We start from the raw sequence: 21,101 nt of genomic DNA, 5'->3' as shown, positions 1-21,101 counted from the left end.
GTGCTGGGTGCCAGTCTTAGAATACTCGAGCTTTGGCATGAAACATCTCATCCAAAAAGAAAAAAAATCCCATTCTCCCTAGCCTCTGAAAAGATCAGAAATAGGTAACTCATTAAAACTTCTTGGTTTTTCTATGTATTTTACTTTTTGTGTTTTTGTGGAATCCCATTCTGATTTATATATTCCCATCACATGCCAATTCATCTCTTTCTTAGTCTTCTCTTGCAATGTCTTCACTTAGCCATTCATCAAACACAGGCCCTGGCGAGTCTTGTGAGTGTGGGGTGCAGGGTGCTGTGCCAAGGGCTGGGGTGGTGACCAGGGAACCAGACAGACACTGCCTTTGCTCCTGGGGTGTCCACCACTGTGTCCTCGAGGAACTGGGCAGGTTATATCGGTGCTTGGATAACATGTTATTCTTCTAAAATCCTACTGTCTTTCTGGATGAAACATTAACTAAGCTTTTTTAACATACCATTTCAAAACCTAAAAACTAAATATTCCTGTTTTTAAACAATTTCTATTTTATTTCCAATAGAATGATTGTTACTGTTCATTTTTGTTATACGTAAGATTTCCTTACAATATTTTCATTAAGCTCTTCAGTCCTTCCTCTTTGATGATCAGAGTAGCAGCTCTGGCTCTGAGGATGCAGGACGAGGTGAGCACAGCGGTGGCAGGAAAGGCAGGGCCGGGCGAGGAGGCAGGGCCCCTCTGTATTCTTCTCACACCTGCGCACACAGGACTGCGCACGGGAGGAGACTGTCACTCGCCCCTCCCGCTTCCCCTCGGCCCTCTGTACCCAGTAGTTCTAGACCTAAATATCCCGAACAGTACTTCCAACAACAGGGAAACATTTAATTTAATTATACTGTAGCCATCAGAACTGTTTCCTTCAAAGTGTTAAGTGAAAAAAGTAATCTACTAAACTGCATGTAATAACAACCAAAACATTAATAGTGAAATAAATGCAATAATACCTAAAACAATAAAGGTAATAGAAGAGTAGCTAACTTTTAAAAACAGTCACAATGCTATAAAACATGTTCTAAATGCTTTACACGTACTAACTTATGTGGTAACCTCATTTGATCCCCACAACAACCCTGTTCATTGTTCATTAGTATCCAGTATTTACCTGTGAACATAAAAATGAGGTACAGAGGATTCAGGCAACTTGCTAGGTTCAGCTGAGAGGCAGTCTGGGTCCTCAGGAAACTTGCACGCGAGTGGGCGACAAGCTGTAGAACAGGCGGGGTGTCATGGGCGGGGTGTCGCGCCGGCAGTGCCCACAGGTGGGCTCTGGGAGCGCACGGACAGGCACCAGCTGCGGAACCAGGGAAGACCCCAATTGGGAGGAACAGAAAACCGAGTTTTAAAGGAAGAGCTGGCAGTTTGCCAGCTAAATAGGCAGGTGGGAAAACTGTAGAACATATACTTTAAAAAGTTGGTCTTGAAACCTGACTCTGCCGCTTACCAATTATGTAACTTGAACAAGGAACTTAATTCTTCATCTAAACAACAGAGATGATATCTACCATTTCTTCATGGTTTATCCAATAAAAATGTAATATGAAAAGCTCTGTGTAGGTGTTTGATACAATTTAGTTGTTTAAAACCCTTTCAATATGTGCCTTCCTGTTGCACTGTGCCTTCCTTAGGTGGACGTGATTGTGACGTTGGGAGGGCTTGCCGGGCGTTTCGACCAGATCATGGCATCGGTGAGCACCTTGTTCCAGGCGACTCGCATCACCCCCTTGCCAGTCATCATCATCCAGGAGGAGTCCCTCATCTACCTGCTCCAACCAGTAAGTGAACAATAAGTGTAATGTCGGAACTTTGCTCCCACTAAACTTCTAACCTTTGAGTAGTTAGGAGGGGACATCTGCCGGTGTGTGCCTCTGAATCGCTAGTGAAGTTGACCGTGTTAGTGCGTTATTTTAGTCTTTGCCTCCTGTCGCTGGGCAGGAAAAGGTAGAGGAGAAGCCTCAAAGTTTTCATTTTATTGTACCTATTAAAAAATTCTGTAACTCTAATATGATCTCACCTATAAGTGGACTCTATTCAACAAAATAAACTAACGTACAAAATAAACCACAGGCATTGAAAAAAAATTCTGTAACTCTTAATTACATTGGCTAAAAATTAAATTTAGCAGTTTTGCATTTTGAGCAGCTGACTATGAGAAAAATCTCAATAGAGGAAGTACAAAGCTTGACAAGTGTTTTAAGTGGAATTCTCATATATTTTCAGTGACGTCAGTATAATTGGAAACTGGGTTTGATTTTTTTTTAAGCACTTAAAAGAAGTTTCACTGTTCTTAGTGTGCCTGCTTATTAATTTCACTGCCTCTGAACAAATTTCTAATGACAATGTCATTCATTTCCGATGATAAACATGGGGATTTTCTGTTAATGTGGTGCTTAGAACAGACTTCGTATTAAATAAAGTTTTATAAGGTTGACCGGTGCATTTCAGTTTGAAAAATAATAATTTGGTAACATCATTTAAAGACAGTGGACAGTTCTTTCTTTTTGCCTCTCATTGCAATATACTGCCTATGGTTTTGCCTCTACGCCATCTGTAGTCATTACCTAAAATTTGTTATTTGGTCAATATAGTGGGTGTAATGTACGCTCGCCGTTGTGCAGCCACGTTTGCATTTTTTCCTAGATCTTGGCATTGCATCGCCTGGCGCCGTTGCTTTCTGGAATACTTCCTTTGCGGTGTGGAAGGTGTTCTGTCCATTCATGTGGTCAACAAACAGTCATGGTGTGTCTGCTCCTACCCATTGCACTGCTAGGCCATTGGGGGTTAGGAACACATAGTGATTGAACATCTCTGCTCTCTAGGACGTGTTTCATGAAGCAAACATTTGTAAAAGATAAATATAAAGCAAGATCTAAACACGGCTGTATAGAGACTGTGAGAGATGATGTAATTTGGTCACGGGTGTGGTAAGGAAAGGCTTCACAGAGGCACTCAGCTTTTATTCACCCGATCTATTGAACAACTGTTTATTGAGCACTTGCCATATGGCAGGCCCCTCGCCAGGAATACGGCAGCCCCCTGAACAGATCAAACCACTTGATTTCTTGGAACATACACTCTGTTGAGCTTACGCTGCAGCAGAATCTTCAAGGACGAGTAAACACACTCTCTGGGAGATGATGGCACAGCGATTCCAGCCGGAGGGGACACCAAAGAAAGAGAGAGGGGCAGGACCCCTTGCAGGAGCCGCAGCAGAATGGAAAAATGCGGGGACATAAGGCTAGAGAGCCGGCCTGCGTGCCGTTTGTGGAGAGGCTTGCGTTCTGCACAGTGGATTGTGACCTGTTTGCCGTAGGTTATGGGAAGTCACTAAAAGACTTCATTTACCAGTGTGGCTTGCTCAGACATACTCCTCAGATTTCTAGTTATTTGTTAAATACCTATAATTTCTCCACAATTTCTGAAGTTTGAAATTTTCTACTATTGTGATGCATTGAACTTTCCTTGCTATATTATGGGTGATCTGATTGCTGAAATAGTCTACTCTAACTTGTCTCCGTGTGGGTCAGTACATTACTAGTGTTAGCTACCGACGCACTACAATAATTTTTTAAAAGTAAAATTGGAAGGTGAAGTGATAGAAAAATCTGCATCTCATCATGGCCCCAGCTCTTAAGATCTTGTCACTGTTTTTGATGTTCTGTGCCTTCACTGTATGCGAATAACCGAGGACTTCCTGCAGGGTCTTCAGCTTGGGGGTCACTGGAGCCCCCCGGCCTGCAGACTGCTGTCTGTCATGTCTGGAAGACGCGGCCGTTACGTTTTCCAATATTCTCTGTGCCCTCTTCTCCCTTCTACAACTCCAATTAAACGAATATAGGGCCCTCTAATGGTATCATATATCTCTCAAAACTTCTCTTTCGTATTTTCTGTGTCTTAGCGTCCCTGGCAGCGAAATTCACCATCGCTGTTCCTTTCCATTTCAGTGTTGTCTGTTTTGCTGCTATACCCATCCAATGAGTTTTTAATTCCTTCTCTGGCTCTTCTTTCTTACATGCTCACCCTTTACTCACATTTTGAAGGCTCTTTGGGAAAACCTATTTGCCATTCTTCTTTTATTGTGTAGAATAATTCTAATATGTGCAGTCATTATAAGTCTGCTTTTATGTTGACTTTTGCTCTTATATTTTGTAACCTCGATTCTTTCTGTGTTTTGTTGTTATTCGCCATGACCTCATTTCTGGGAACTTTAACCCGCAGGAATTATTTGCAGTGTGAGTTAAAAGTGAGTCCAAGGATAATTTAGAGTGGACTCTTAGCCCAGTTATTTGTGGCATTAATAGCTTAAGACATCTTGTTAGAGACTTTTCAGACCATTTAGGCAGCGTGTGATCATCTGAAGGTAATTCCGCTGGGCATCTGAAGTCTGGTCACAAAGGCCCAGGGGAGGCTTGGTCGGCCCCTCGGCTGAGGAGTGCCCCGGGTCGGTGGCGTTTTTCCCAGCGGCCCGGCGGGTGTGCTGTTTCTGCTTACCTGCGCCCCGAGAGACATGCGTCACACGGCGCGGCCTCCTTTCCGCTGCCCACTCGGGCAGACCTTGGGCTTTGTCTCTGGATACTTGGAGGCCTTTGGAACTGAAGTTCAAGTTCACCCAATGTGATGCACACCTAATGTATAAAACATGGAAGTTAAATTTGGTGTCCTTTTGCAATGAAAACTTAGTTTTTTGTTTGTGAGTATTCTTTTAAACTAAGTGGATAGTTGATGCATTTTAAAAGAATCCTTTTACCTTTTTTCTAGCTTTTTTTAGGTTGTTTTAAGTTGGTCACACTGCCTCTGTAAGTCAGGCCCTGCCCTATGTTGCAGTAATAATTAACCTGCAAAATAAAATTGCAGAGGCTTAATTAACCCAGATTAAGGTTCAGGTTTTTCTTATTCCTGGAAGATCTGGTGTTGTTTGGCAGCATCGTCCACGTAAAGCTAAGCCAACTAGAACACGTCACAGCGACAGGAGACAAAGGTTGCCGGACTGCACACTGCCTGTGTTTAAAGGCCCCACCGGGCTGTGCCCTGTGTCACCTTCGGGGGATGGGAACACGGTTACGCCTTCCCAGCGCAGCGGCAGGGCGGTTTAGGGGCAGAAGGCCATGGGCCAGGAGCGCAAACACTGTGCTTCCACCGAAGTGTGGAAAGGAAGTCTGGATCATAACCTACATAATTTCCAGGAATGTAATTTTTGCACTTATAAAATATATTAAACTGTAGTTAATTCTTACAGCAGAACCCCTAGTTCTCTGGAGATGTTGATATTGTGTCACTGAAACAATTAGAAAATTGCCTGATCCTAAGAAAGTAACGATTACTTAGGGAGGGGCAGAAAGATCAGGCAGGGCCACCCCGGTCCTGTAGAGCAGTGGCAGTGTTCAGGCCAGACCGGTGCCTGCTTTGCTCCCCTTTGCCCCCAACATGAGGGACGTCTTCCACAGATGCATCCTAGGTCCCTGCTAGGTCACTTTTATGGAGAGAACAGTAAGACAATTGCTAATACAAATGCAAGAGTCAAATGAGTGTTTTTGAGGGCTTAAGATATGAACCAGTTGCATACAGTCCACCATATTTGAAGCAGCTTTAATCTTCACAATATTATTTTTATCTATTGATTTGAGAGCACGAGAGAGAGAGAGAAACATGGATTTGTTGTTCCCCTCATGTATGCTTTCCTTGGTTTCTTCTCTTACGTGCCCTGATCAACAGTCAGACCCACAGCCTTGGTGTAATGGGACGATGCTCTAACCAACTGAGCTACCGGGCCAGGGCATGACAATATTATTTTCAAATAAGGTAAATCTTGGATACGCTGAAGGGTATACCCCACCCGTTTGCCGTACCCCTAAATTAAACCAAGATGACTCTGAGTTTCCCTCAACTTCTAACAAAAAAAAATCTGCATACCACAAGTATCTTTATTATTTAAGTCGATTAAATGAGACTATCATTGGGTTTTGCTAACATACTTCAAAAGTGGGAAAATTCAATGTAAATGTTAATTATTATGAGTATTAATTTTAAGGACAGTGGCTTCTAGAATTGGTTCTACAATTTTAGGTTGTCTGACATTGAAGATAATAGCAAGAGGAACGAGACACAGTCTGGGGACTGTCTGACTGATATGCGTTTCAGTGCTGTGTCTGCCATGGGGCTGTTGGTGGCCAGGGCAGCCCTGGACACGCGGCTAAAGTGCGCGTCTCTTGCTCTTTCTGAGAAAGCCTCCGGGCCTCAGGTCATCCTAGTGCCCGCGCGCGACGCCCCCACGAAACGGTGTGTGTAGATGGGTGACCCCTCACCCATTCGTCGCTGTGGGAGCCATGCACTCAGGTGGCTGAGGGCGTCCCAGCTTGAAGTCTTTTGCCTCCGTTCTCTTTCCAATCCCCTGTCTGTGGCTTGTTTTTGTTAATTACAAATTGGATTGTAAAACAAGGAGACAATAATGTAGTGTGAGGTCTGTATAAATATAGTACAGTGTTTAGAATTTTTTAAGCTGATTGGCTTTTTTGGTATATAATGCCTTTTATATTGTGTTTTGGTACATCTCATTGCTAAGGATCACATGTCATTATGAGTGAAAACGTCAGTAGGTAGCATTTACTTTGAAGGAATGTTTGATCTGCCATTTTAAAATAGAAAATTAAAAATAGAATACATTGTAGAGCTCCCCTTGAAAATAAGCATCCCCCCTTTACTTCCAAAAATATGTTCTTCAAAAGACTTCACGACCGAATTTCATGAGCAGGAGAGCTGAGGAGACTGGGGAGCAACGCTGCAGATACGAAGCGCCCCGATGTCGGCTGCCGGTCAGGCCAGGCTCCCCTGACAACTGCCAGGCGCCCTGCGCCCGGTGTCACGCGCCATGTGCGGGGTGTGAATGGCTCCCGGTGTCACATCCACACTTGTCTCGTTTTCTGGCCGGTGCCTCTACAGAAACATTAGCTTCTGTACACTGAGCATAAATTATCTTTTATCTGCAGGCTTTATGGCAGCTGGTAATACAAGCTAATAGGATTTACGACCAAGAAATGAGATGTCCAGGAGTTAATGAGGCGTGCCTTTTACATTATCCCAAACCTTGTTCTGTGATTGCTGTTGAGGATTTTAGTGTCTGACGTGCAGAGTGCTGTTACAGAGCAGACCTCTGCCGTTTCCTCTCCCACCTGAACAAACTTCTAAACATGTTGTAAATTTTTCTCCTTCATGATCTCAGTCATGTGTACTACTGCTTGATTTTTTTCTCTCATGAGATCAATTAATTACTCTGTGTATTCCTGATATTTTCTACATTGCACATTTATAACGCTGGTAATGAATGCGATAGAAATACGTGACTAGTCTGATAGAAGAAGCTCATACTCATGATGCAGATTTGGCTGGGTGAGGCTTCTGCTGAGAGCTGAGGGGCTGGGTCTGTCCACCTCATGTAGACATGTCAGCACAGTCTCATCAGTGACGACACCAGAGAAGTGATTTCCAGGAGGAGTCAGAGGGAGGGGACAGTGAGTTCCTAATTCTAAGCAACACTGATCACCTTCTCACCATGTATTACCTGTTTATAATTCCTTTCTTTGGAATAACCATTATTTTCTCCATCCTCTGTATGTTTTGTTGTTGTTGTTGTTGTTTTTGTTGTTGCTTGGCCTTTCAGAACCTTCAGTATAAACTGTATAGTAGCACACAACCATTAAATAGAGGTGTATATAGTGTAAAGACTTAGAGATCATTTTATAGATGAGCAGTTCTAAGGACCTAAAGGCAAAGTGATTTGTCCAAGTTTATACACAGTATTTCTTTGAAAGAAAATTTATACTGGAATTGAAGTAGATCTCATGCCGTAAGAGTCTGAAAAAAAAAGGATCACTAGGCATTTTAAATCTAGGAATGGCCTGTCACACTGAGCTCACAACCTCCTTTTCCCTGTCCGTAAATAAGTAAACTTAAAAATGGGCGTGAAGAGGAGAGGATGGAGTTTGTTAGCGTGTGTGCTGGAGAGTCTCCACTGGGGAACCCAGAGGGAGGAGCCAACATGATGACCAGGATTCCGGATTAGGCAGCTGGGCGCTGGCCTTCTTGGAGACAGAGACCAGGAGAAGAACAGGCCGGAGTAGGAGGATGGGCAGCTGAGTTTGGGGTATAAGCAGATTAGTCTATTTTTGCAACTGAGTAGAACTACCTAGAATTAGGGGTGTATGTATGTGTGTGTGTATAAAATAGAAGAGATCCTGGCCTAGTGGTCTACCTTGAGAATCATTATTATAGTCACAATAAAATAGAAAACATAGAAGTGGACTCTTGCAACCCTGGAAGAAGATATGTTTAAGGTGGCTTGTGTGGATCGTGCCACTATGCACTGGTGAAGCACTTTTCAACCTGTTTTAATGTATAGTATCTTCCAAAGCGAGCAGGGGGCCTCCAGGCCCAGCCCAGCTCCGCAGTGCCAACAGGCCCTCCGCCTCTTTTCCACGGGCGCCCTTGGTATGGGCAGGAATACGAATGAACCCTTGAGTCTGAACTTCAAATCTCCCTCTTTCTGCTCCGTTGGCTTCTCCGTGTCATGTGGCCTAGGGGGACAGGTCCAAAGTTTGTTTTTGAAACTGATCCCGACTGCTCTTTTCTCTGCATATTTGACACTACTATTCTCTGTCAAAAATTTTTTTTAAGTCACTCTCTTCTTTTAAAGCCCTTCTCAAAAGTGTCTGTCTTCTGCCTGGAATTTCCAAATAAACCCCTCTAAACTTCCCTCTTTTGCATTATTTTCATCACTTTTTAAAATCTGTGGGCCTCATTCTTTCTATAAAACCAAATTTATTAAGATATAACTGTTATCCTTTTGTAAACCTTAAAAACATATAATTGCATATTTTTGATAAAAGGTAAAATAACAGTTATTGTACTTTCATCTGATGCTACCCAAAACAGTGTAACTAGGAAGTTTTAGATGCTCTGATGTAGTATTTCCATTTTCAAAAGTGTTCATTATTGCCTCCTTTTGTAAAACACAGGTGCCTGGGCATCCCAGGTTGGAAGCCAGAGGCTGTGATTTTGCCCTTTATTTCCCAGTTGGCAGGTGCTGTCTTCCTGGTTTCCTGGACGCTTGTTAGGGGAGCCAGGGGTTCTTCAAGGGGCTGGTCATGCGTTAGTTTCCTGAACAAATGCGTGAGGATGGCGGTGGCAGGGTGGCAGGGAGACTTCAGGCACCCTGGCTGCAGTGAAGTCTCAGGGGGAGAGGAGTGAAATGACAACCCCGAGAGCTGCCACTCACCCGCACGGCATACACACTTTTTGACCTTAAATCTTTCACTCAGAGACATTTGTAGAAAGATGCCCATCAGCAGAAACCTGTAGTGATCGCGCACTGATTCCAAAGTAGCAAGGGAGGAAATATCAAATTCAGTCCACATGAAAACTGCTTAAAAACTTGCTTGAACACCGGCCATTCGTTTTCAACCATGAGTGACCGAGAGTCGGTCTTGGGGACCTGACCCAATCCAGAAGCGGGCGGTGTGCAGGTGCAGCAGCGGAAAAGATCGCATCAGCGTTTCTCTGAGCTCGGTCCCCGTACTTTATCATAATCCAATTCCAGGGCAAGTCGTGGAATATTGGCTGCTGCGTGCCATCTTTTCCTTTACCCCATGGCCCTAGTCCTCTGTGCAAGGACACAAGCACGCTGTCGTGTATACTTAGCTCAACTGAGCATTGCTTCAGCATCTTTTTCTGATTGGAAACAAAGGTTGCCAATGCTGTATCCATGAGCTGTGAAGTGATCTGAGTGTTGGCGGCAGGGAAATGAAATGAGGCCCGGGAAGGAAGGTCCCCACAAGTGCAAGTTTCTGTATAAAGAGTGTCGCGCGGCTCCGCTGGGCCTCATTATGTCTCGTCCAGTAAGGACTTTTCCTCCTGTAGTTGGGAGCTGATTGTTTCTTTGTTCCAAAAGAGATCAAAACTGAAAGGGAAGAAAAAGTGGAAAACTGACACAAATGAAGGGAAGCTGGAAGGGCTGAAATCCGAGGGCACTCACTCAAACTGTACATCCACCCTGGGTGTTTTGAAGCTTTTCCAAGGGATGGTGTAAGCTGCCTCACACACACACACACACACACACACACACACACACACGTGTACAACACACACAATATACATATGCATGCACACACACACCAAGAATCCCATGTCTTCTAAGCCAATCTTACTGAGAGGAAGGAAAGTAAGTATTCTATCTCTAATGTCTTTGTGAGGAGATATTTTTTTTCTTGTTTTTATTTTATATTTTATTGATTATGCTATAGCAGTGGTCCCAAATTTTCCCCCTTTGCCCCCTCCACCCAGCCTCCTGCACTCCCTCAGGCCATGCCCACACTATTGTGCATGTCCATGGGTCATGCATATAAGTTCTTTGGCTGCTCCGTTTCCTGTTCTGTACTTTACATCCCCATGGCTATTCTGTAACTACCAAGTTGTACTTCTTAACCCCCTCACCTCTTATATAAGAAAAAGAAGATCAAAACTATGAACAATAAAATGGCAATAAATACATGTCCATCAACAATTGAATCTAAAAAACAAACAAGAAGAACAGAGACAGAGTCATGGATACGGAGAGCTTTTTGATGGTTGCCAGATGGAAGGAGAGTGGGAATGGGTGAAGAGGATATGTTTTTGAAAAGAACCCGCTATCCTATATAGTTGTCTTGTAAGAGCTCCATTACTCCTTCATAACTTTGTCGTGGTGAGAATTAAGATATTTGACTTAATGCATATGAAATAGTTTAACAATGACATTTATAAAAATGCATCATAGCCAGATACAAAGCAGAGTATAATCCAAGATGACCAATACACAGAGAGGGATTGATGTTGATTAAAGAGGTTGCAAGTGTTATGTTGACTTCGGAAGAAGACTGAGGTAGTGCTGACATGATGTCAAGTAGAAAGGATAACCCAACTGTCAAAGATACTGAATATTAATATACAACTGACATCTCTTGAGAGTGCCAAATGAATTATAAAATAGCCTCTGGACCTGAAAGGCTGGAAAATTACCAAAAGTAATATTGTTAGAGCTCTACAGCACTTTTAGTTTATGAAGTTCCTCATCATCCTCCCACTTAATCCTCAGCAGGCCTGTTAAGCGAGCAGCAAAGTACATTGTTCCCCTTTCTCAGATGAGGAAACTGTGCATGGTGCAAATCTGCAAGTGCGTGCCGCTCCTAGGACAGTCTAGGGTTTTCCCAGTCTCCCTCCTGGACCCTTGGCTTTGTAGCTGTCGCTTAGGATCCACACTTACTCTCTAAATGTCACTAGATCTTAGGGAGGGCTGGGAAAGAATGAGAAGTTATGAGTTGCAAGTATCTTCTGTGCACTGAGTGTGGTTCCCTCAGGAGTATGCACTGAACCATCTGCACAGCTATTTTTTTCTTCCTAACCAACATTTTTATTATGACAGCTGTCATATATACAGAGAATTTGGAAGGATAGCATAATAAACAACATACTTAAAACATTTTTAATTTTTTAACATTTTATCATGCAAGTTCTGTCAATCTAGATATACAAGGGGATCCCCCCCCCCCCCCCCCCCCCCAAAAAAAAAACTGAATTAGAGAAAAAAGGAGAGCAGGCCCCTTGTAGTACAGGCTTCCCCTGCTAGGTGAGTGTTCCAGGAACCCATCTGTATTAGTGTACCAGTGGGTGGGGTTGTGAGAGGCTGCGTTTGGCGTCAGTGAATTTTTCTTTTGAAGACTCTTTCGGTGCATTTGCACATTTCATGATGGACAATTTACGAGCGCACCTGCCCACACCACACTGGGTGTTCAGCAGTTTCTGATCAAAAACAGAATGCCCCCTGCGCCCCACTCTCCCTGTTCACCTGATCTCACCCCAGATGACTTTTTTTTTTGTTTGTTTCCCTGGATGAAAAAAGTCCTCAAAGGGAAATGTTTTGCGGATGTGGAAGAGGTGAAACAAAAAACAGCAGAAGCACTGAAAGGCATCAAAATCTATGTGTTCACAACTGTTTTGAGCCATGCAGAACATGTCTCGATAGGTTTAGTGTATCAGATGAAGAGCACTTTGAAGGTGACTGAAGTTTAAACATGTATGAACAAATACACAATTTTTTATAAATAAATTCCTGGGGTTTTTTGGGTTCCCCCTCGTAGATGTATTTGGGGGAGAGGGATAATCATTTAACATAAATTTCAGATACCTCACCACATTACCCTAAATACTTCAACATGGCAAATGTGTTTAAAAAGCAAGATCCTGGTGATAAATGGGTTTCTTGCTGCTGTGTTGGCATTGCTTCTGGGCGCCAGTGAGTGGAGAAACCAAAAGGCAAGGCTGTGTGGGTGTGTGTGTATAAATCATGAGTTCATACTGATATTTTGAATTCAGTTTCAATATAGTTTTAAAACTGCTCTTTTATATTTTTGATTTTTTTTATTCTCCCCACACAAATACTGGCTTGAAATAACTTACTTGTTTTGTCCTATAATATATAGTAACTAGTTTCAAAATTATAATACCCATATTACTACAAATAGAAAAACTAGTGAATGAAATTTAAAACTTTTTACAAGTCGCTGTCTTTAAATTATATTCCCGTCAGAGTATTATATCTAAAATATCTCATTTGAAATGCTAAATTTTGTTCTTTCTGTTGTTATGCTACTACTTTAACAATTAGATTAATTTTTTGCAGCTTATTTAAAGGAGGAAGACTTTATTTTTTATTTATCACTTGGAAATATCCTGAAGTAATTCCGCAATTCAACAGGCAAAGCTTGATTTAAAAGATAAAAACGACCTTAGGAGAGGTCTGGCCCTCATGCCTATTTCCCTCACCACCAGCAATCTCTTTGGAATCTTCCAGATTTTTGCAAAAACAAAAATAAAATTAACAAATATGTATGTTGTTTCTCATTTTCCTTTTTTTTAAAATATGAACTTAGCATCCTATGTACAGTACATCTGTCTCTCCTTTTCACTTACTATATTTTGGAGACTACTGTCTATTCGATAACAGAGATCATCTTCATTTTTGAATGGCTGCTTAGTACACTACTGTATGGATGTACCTAAATGTGGCATAATTTATCCACCTGTAGCTTTTTTAAAAGAACACACTGCACATCTAAACTAGGTGGTTCTTTGAGTGCTGGCCATGCATATTGTGAAAATATTTCTCAGGTGATTCTGTGCAAGTGCCCACTGGAGACATATTTTACTTTCAAAACCCTTTTTGAGGTGGAGACTGTATGACCCCATTTTGAAGATGAGTAAACTGGGTCTTAAAAAGATGAATTGACTTCTCAGGCTTATTCCACCAGTTAACAGTAAAGCCACATTGCACACCGACGTCAGACGTCCCCCGTGGCCCTCTCCGCTCCGTGATTCCGTTTCCAATTACATGATCCGTGAACTTGGCAGATGCCTTTCTGTGCAGAGCAACAGTTTTAAGTGGGAAACTCATGAAGGAAGCATAGACCATAAAGACCACATAGTTCTTCTGTAACAGAGAATCAGGCTTCCCTGCCACCTTATGTAGAGTATAGGTAAGTGTAGGTAAGTGTATAAATAGAAACAAATGGAGGGACATAATCAGTTTTCTTATCGAGGAGGAAGAATATTCTATCATAGCTGAGATAGTAATGATAATAAACCAGAGTCCTTTTTGGAAAAAGTTACGTTGATAGCGGAGCCTCAGAATTGATTAATTGTGCACCTGTTGGCCTTTCCAATTGTCTGTTAATGGGAGGCAGTTTCTGTCCTAACCAGGAGCCCTCAAGGTGAAAGGCAGAGCCTGGAACATCGGTCTTTTTCATTAGGCGAGTTTCACGTCCAGGCTGCTCATGGGACGGTGGAGGAGGATTTATAGTCTCCTGGGTGCAGCTGGCCTATTAAGAAGTGGACACCCTTTGAAATTTTGATAGTAGTAATTGCAAAGCTACAAATAGAGCTTAATATTCTTTTCGGAGCATATTTCATGCTATAAAGTATTTCTGGGAGCAGAGCAAACTTTATGAAAAATAGAAGACTTGGATACTTTTTTTATGTTTATATTCAACTAACATATTACTAAGCACTTTCTTCTATCAGAATGTGCTGGAAGCCGAGAGAAGCAGCGCATAGAGCGCTGCAGACGGGTCCGGGGAGGGCTCCTGAAGGAGGTCACGTCTGAGGCGTCTCAAAGGCGTCAGCCGCCGACTAGGAGAGGACGGAGCAGGAGTGGGCAGCGAGAGACTTGCCGGGGTATCAGGAGGACTGGGAAGGGCCCGGCGTTCCTGGGAGAGAGAAAGGGGGTGGTGGCAGACGAGATGGAGGAGAAGTTCAAGGTCGCCTCCTGCGCCTTGTGAAGGCCTTGCGGTTTCCACCCTGGAGAGTTAGAGATGATCCTACCTTTGTAGGATCATGAGCCTGTTGGAGAATCCGAAAAAAATTATGGGCCTTCTCCCAGAAAAAATGTATATTTATACAGACACTAAATTTTTAAACTAGAATGTAAGGCTTTCTAGAAGCCCCGAGCCTGTCCATGGAGGACCCACAGCGTCTCACTGTTCCAGAGACAGACCCTGTGCCTCGTTCTCTCACCAGCGGGCGCGGGAGGGACGCAGCCGCAGCCGCAGCCGCAGGTAGGACTCACGCGGAGCTGCCGGCGGAGATCGAGAAACGCGGGGAGCCCAGCCCTGCGGCAATAATGAGGATGCGATGGTGGCAGCGCTCGGTCTCACCGCGGTCCCCGCCCCCCTCCTGGTGATTGTTTCCGTTTCTGTTCATTTGTGAACTTGTGTAACAGCCTCACAACAATTCTGTGAAGAAGATTACTATTATTCTCCTTATTTCTCAGCTGAGAAAAGGGAAGCCCCGGGTCTTGTTTCCCGCTAGAGACGCGGGGATGGGACGTACCCAGGGGTTCTACCCGCACGCGTGCGCTCTGTACTGACTAATGACTACGTCATGCTCCCCCTGAGAAAAACCAAGGGAGGCCGTTTGCAGCGATAAAAGATGAGACTGATTGGCCATAGATACAACTCAGGATGCAGACTGTACGTTCTGTTCGTTGAACTGCCAGCTGAGATACAAAGATTTCTACCCCTGCAAGTACCAGTTGGTTGCAGCCGCATTCATAGCACGATTTTGAATAGTGTTAAATACGGCCAGGATTGTTAGCAGCCGCACTTAATGCTGCGTGCCATCCAGCAGGCTGCCGTACAGAAATTCATTTCCAAAGCCAGACAGTGCATAATTCTATAAAACTGTCTTGCCTTTAACACATACTTCATTTAAAACAATTTTATGAGCCAAATTTTAACCTACTACTTCGCATAAAAATGTTGATGTGCAACATTAAAAAAATAAGTTACTGCTATGGATGTTGTCTTCCATTCTTTTTACCTGCCATACTTTTTACCGGAAAAACTGCATTTGTATTAACACAGAAGTTATCACACCAAGGTTCTTTGGAGAGGAGTTGTACTCCAAGAAAGGAAAACACGGAGAACCATTAGACAAGGGATCTAGAAGGAGGCTGTATAGCATAGTTAATTACAGAATAGGTTGTTCATGAGGGCGTGTATGGAGAAGCACCCTCACGTGGGTCCCACTCCGGTTTGGTAGGTCTGGGAAACTGAAGTTCCTCCGCCGTGGGTGTGGTCCGGGCACTTCCGGCGGGGAGTGCGAGGCTGGGCCTGGGCTGCAGGGCTTAGGGGCTGCTCCTGGGGACTCTCTCAGTCGGAGCTGCTTCCTCTGCGGCTGAAGTGATAATGCACACGATTTGTGGGAAAATTCAACTGGTTAAGGCCAAGTATATGAAATTAATTTTTGTTTTGTTTTTGTTTGGCTTCTTTCATTTGGGCTTCAAGTGGGAAAGGTTGAAGAAATCATGCTCCTTATTTCATGGCACAGTATCCTCATTGGTCAGTGTGTTTCCTTATTTGATTTGGATTTGTTGATTCAAATCTCATTTCCCTCTAGGTTACAAAGGTTTCTCGTTATGTTTTCTCTTAGAAGTTTTATAGTTTTGGGGTTTACATTTTGGGAACACACAGGTGTGTGTTCCATTTTGATTTAATTTTTGTATACCACGTGAGGTTTGGATTGATGCTCATTTACTTGCATGTGGATGTTTGTTTGTTTTGGCACCTTTTGTTATAAAGGCTGCTCTTTCTCCATTGTGTTACCTTCGCAGCTTTGTCAAAAACCAGTTACTCATGTACACACGGATCTGTTTCTAACCTCTCTCCCATACTCCATTGATGGTTTAGGTTGTCTTTAAGTCAGTACTGCAGTGATGTGATACTTTCAATGGCAGTTAAAAGTGTTTGGCATGTGTTTCTGCATTTTTGCTTGTGTTTTGTTTGGCTAGAGCCATAGAAGTGTAGTGACTAGTCAAAGTTTCTTCCAAATGCTCCTCCATAGTGTTGTACAAAGCAGTGATAATAGTACCTATTTTCCCTCAGCCTTGACATTCTACTAGGTGAGATATAATATCCCAGAATAATTTTAATTTGCATTTTTCTTATAAATGAGATTGAGCATATTTTTGTATCTATAATGGCTATTCACAATCTTTTTCTCTGGACAGCCCATCCTTTCTACAAAGCTGTTGGTCTTTTTGATCTCTATTGTTAGAAGCTCTTTATATGCTAGTAATATAAGTTGCATATACTTTTCTGCTTTTCTTCTTTATTTTGTATTATATTATGGGGGTATACTTGTATACACTTTATGTAAATATTTTTACTTTTCTATGTAATTATATATTTTTGATAATAGGATTGTTTTTATAGTAGTTTTAGATTTACAAATTAGATTCACCAATATATAACCTATTAGGATGGTACACTTTTTACAATTAATGAACTATTGACTGATTCATTGTTGTTAACTTAAAGGCCAGAGATTCTGTATACATCCTTAAGTTTTAGTCCGATGTCTTTTTTCTGTTCCAGAATCCTATTTAGGATCCCACGTTACATTTGGATGTTATTTCACCATAGGCTTCTCTTAGTTGTGACATTTTCCCAGACTTTTCTTGTTTTGTTAACCTTGACAATTTGGAAGAATATTAGTTGGACACATTATACGATGACCCTCTTTTGGAATTTATCCGACTTTCTCTCATGATTAGAGAGGAAAATCATAAAGTGTCACTTGCCACATTACATCGAGGGTACATACTGCCGTGAGGGCTTGGACTGTTTTTGTAGACCTTGATCACCTGTGAACAGTGTTGAAGGCTAGCTTCTCCCTCCCATCTGCACGGAGGGAGGAAGTCACATGTGCAGCCCACACTTAAGGAGTAGTTCCGTAATTCATTTGGAATTCTTCATAGGAGATTTATCTCTCTTTCCCCCATTTAAAATGTATTCAGTGATTTATTTCGATCATATTGGACTTATTTTATTCTTTAATTTGAAGTCTGATGTTACTTTATTTATTATGTTATTCACATGGTTCCAGCTGAAGCCACTTGGCTCTTGTGCATCTTTGACAGAGCCCCGTAATCGTGTGGGGCCTGTGCGCGTGGCAGTCCATGTGCGTGCCGGCGTGTGGACGCTTCCTGTATTTCCACTCTAAGATGCTCCAGGACCGCCTCATCTGTCTTGCCCTGGCCTTAGAGTCAGCCGTTTCTCTAGAGTCTGCTTCCTTCTGTGGTGCGTGGCACTGGAAGCGGAGGTCTGTGTGCCAGGTGTGCTGCTTGTTGTTGGGGTGTCATTTTTTAAGCCCTCTCAAAGAAAAAAATTAGGTGTATATACTAACCTGTGTATCTGCCCACATATCTGTATGAAGTTGAACATGACCTTTACTGTTTCCACTTCTCCTCTGTTACCACATGGGTTATTTTAGTTTATTCCCCCTTGCTTGCCTGTAATCTCTCATTCAGCAGTGAGAAACCTGGATCCCGCCAGGATCTGCATCCGTTTACGTAATTATTTAACTCCAATATACATATATAGCAGGGTCAGAACTGTTAGCTTGTGCCCTTAGAGAAAACAGCTTTATCAATTAGGGTGCAGTGCTTACACAAAGTTCCTTTTTGCCTTCAATATTACATACTCTATTGATTTCCAAATTTACTTAGTTCAATACTTTGTTTCCTACTTTTCACTGAGGTTAATCATTATGTCTGTGATACAGTTAGAACCTCTTGTCACAATTTGCATTTCTCCCAGAATCCACTAGTTGGTTTTAATATTTAAAATTTGGATACAATAAAGTTTGTTCTTTGTGTTGTCAAGTTCAACAGGTTTTGACAAACGCGTGCTGTCACGCGTAGCCACCGTTACAGTACAGTTTCACTGCCTGGCAACCGCCCTCCGAGTCCTCGCTTCCCCCTTCCCTGCTCCCCGGAGCCACTCCTCCTCCTTTTCCTGTGGCTTTGCGTTCTCCCCGGTGTCACGGAGCTGGAATCGTACAGGGCGTGGCACTTTCAGACTGGCCGGCCTTGCTTAGCAGTGTGCATCTGAGCTTCCTTCATGTCTTTTCTGAATGCCTTTTTTACTCAGCCTTGTATTTTAAAAATCTATCTGTATTGCTGTATGTATACTGGTTGTGTACCTTTTAACTTTTTAATAGCTGTGTGCATTGTCTATCTAGCATGTTTGCCCCTCCACTCTCTTTGTGGTGGACATCAAAGTCCTTCCAAACCTTGTGTCACCCTGAGTCCCACCCAGCTCCACAACCACCAATAATGTTGTCCTGAACCCCTTCACATGGATGCCTTCATGGACATGTAGGAGCTTTTCTTTGAGATGCATACACCGTGTGTGTGTGTGTGTGTGTGTGTGTGTGTAGAAAAGGAATTGTCAGATCATAAGACATATATTTACTTTATTTAATCAGTGCCAGGTTGCTCTCTGGAATGGTTTTTACCAAGCCAAGCCAAAGTGTATGGGGGTTATTATTTTTATTATTATTATCAATATTATGTTTTTAAAATTACCACCATATCCAAATTTCTGGATATAAAGTAAACAGGAATCAAGTGATAGCCCGTTTTCATTTGTACTTCTGTAATTACTAATGAATCTGAGCATCTCTTCATGTGTTTGTTACTCTTTACTCGTTTTCGCTTTTGAGGATACCATCAACTTTTTATTGTCAATTTGCACGTTTTACAGTTTCACTCTGATTAGCAGATTTTAACATTGTAAAATGTCTTTTCTCATCATATCATCTGTTTGTTGGCTTTGTTCCGGAGGCCCTTGGCATAATCTCCTCAGTCTTTGGCTGGGCGGACAGTGGCACCGCGGCGTGACCGTCGTGAAAACTGGGAGGGAGCCGGGCGGCCCCCGGAGGTGGGGCTCGGGAGCTTCCTTGACTGCGTTAAGTGAGAGAACCACGGACCTTCGGGGGGACTCTCGGGTAGGAAGTTGGATTTCTGAGTCGGGAATAAACATGATATTTTGTTAGTGCTAACATTTTAAATTTTGCTTTTCTTTGAATATTTTCTATTTTTATTTTAATATTTTAAATCTTGGGTCTTGTTCAGTTACTGAGAACATTTTTATTTAAGAAATTATATTTGAAGGGAATTTGAATTGTGTCATTGTGGGTTTTTTGCCACATAAAATTCCTATCATGATTTCATTTTTTTTGGCACCCAAATGTGTAATCAATATAGTTACCCAAGGAAATGTGCACAGTTCTAACCTGTTTGCCCTCTTCCTCTAACTTTCCTGGCTTATATAATGGGCTCACCAGGTATATTTCATAGAACTTTTACTATTTGCCATATAAATAACATTTCTTCGTTTCATGATTAGATTTTAAATAACTCAAGGTGACTCTCCTTAAATTTATTATGAAAACAGTTTTGATGCAAATCTATAATATGTTCAGGGAATTCACTTGTCAAGTACAGAATATTATAGTTTCAGAACCATCTTTTTTTGAGAAGAAAATGCCTATAGGCATGCAAAGGTACATCTGTTAAACATGGAAACAATTTTTACTTCAGGTTTATTATTTTTTATAAACAAAACCTTAATTATTAAATGGTTTTTAAAAATAAAAACAAGGCACTTGTAAACAATTCATGTCAGGTTTGTGATGTCAGAAATTTATTTTGGGCAATCTCTGGGCTTGCAAATAACATAATAAATATTTGAGACAAACAGTAATACTAGTATTGGGTTGGCCAAAAAGCTCATTTAATTGTTTATGTACAATGGCTCTAGTAGTGCTTAGTTGTCTTTAACTTCATTCAGAACAATTTTGTTAGATCGTATTGCATCAGCTGTCATGTAAGTGTTCATTTTTTAAAAACTTATCGATATTGGTGAATTTTTGTGCAGCCATTTTAATATTGAAGATGAAGGAAGATCTGCAACATTTTTGGCATATTATGCTTTACTATTTCGAGAAAGGTAAAAACGCAAAAAGATTTATGCAGTGTATGGAGAAGGCGCTGTGACTGATCGAATGTGTCAAAAGTAGTTTGCAAAGTTTCTTGCTACTTTTGGCATTTTGGCGAAATAATTATTTGCTGTGGGGCTGTCTTATGCATTGGAAGGTGTTTAGCAGCTCCCCTGGCCTCCACCCTCTAGAAGCCACTAGCGGGATATAGCCGACATTCTCAGACTACCCAAATCAATAAAGTTATCAGTGAAAATGAAAAATGTGTGTTTTATTTTATAGAAAAAAATGTAAGAGACTTTTTGGCCAACCCAATATTTTTTCTATTCTATTTTTTTTTACAGCTCACAAACGTCATTAATTCTAGATTCCTCCCTAACTGTGATTTTTACAAGATTTATTTTTTTTATTTTTATCACATAAGTTATTTCTCTTATGCACAATTGTATGTCCCTCTGTCATTTATCTTTTTATGAACCATGATGATTCATTATCACATATACATGTATTGTAAGTAAGACACAGCATTTTGGTAGTAAACTGTACTAAAATTCTAATTAGGATATACAATCATTAACATACAAGTCCATGGTTTTATATCTTAATATATATTCATAGTTTGATTTTTATTATTTAGGAATAAAGCATATTACCTTAGCGACTCAAGTTTTTAGAGGTGGCATTTCTTCCAACAGGGGGCTGTG

At 41.8% G+C, this 21,101-nt stretch overlaps 1 protein-coding gene across 3 annotated transcripts in view; it reads left to right on the top strand.

The window, feature by feature from the left end:
* The window catches only part of TPK1 (thiamin pyrophosphokinase 1), a 252,420-nt gene that overhangs the window by 135,142 nt on the left and 96,177 nt on the right, over positions 1–21,101 (top strand). For all 3 annotated transcript variants that reach the window (XM_054564431.1, XM_054564429.1, XM_054564430.1), the window contains exon 7: positions 1,662–1,808. In XM_054564431.1, the coding sequence (XP_054420406.1) occupies positions 1,662–1,808 (147 nt within the window). The remainder of the gene's footprint in view (positions 1–1,661; positions 1,809–21,101) is intronic.

This window comes from Pteronotus mesoamericanus, unplaced genomic scaffold (genome assembly GCF_021234165.1).
Source record: "Pteronotus mesoamericanus isolate MK-2021 breed Mesoamerican mustached bat unplaced genomic scaffold, CSHL_Meso_final scaffold_85, whole genome shotgun sequence".
NCBI lineage: Eukaryota > Metazoa > Chordata > Mammalia > Chiroptera > Mormoopidae > Pteronotus > Pteronotus mesoamericanus.
The sequence above is the reverse complement of the archived record's forward strand: the minus strand, read 5'-3'. Positions and strand labels throughout refer to the sequence as shown.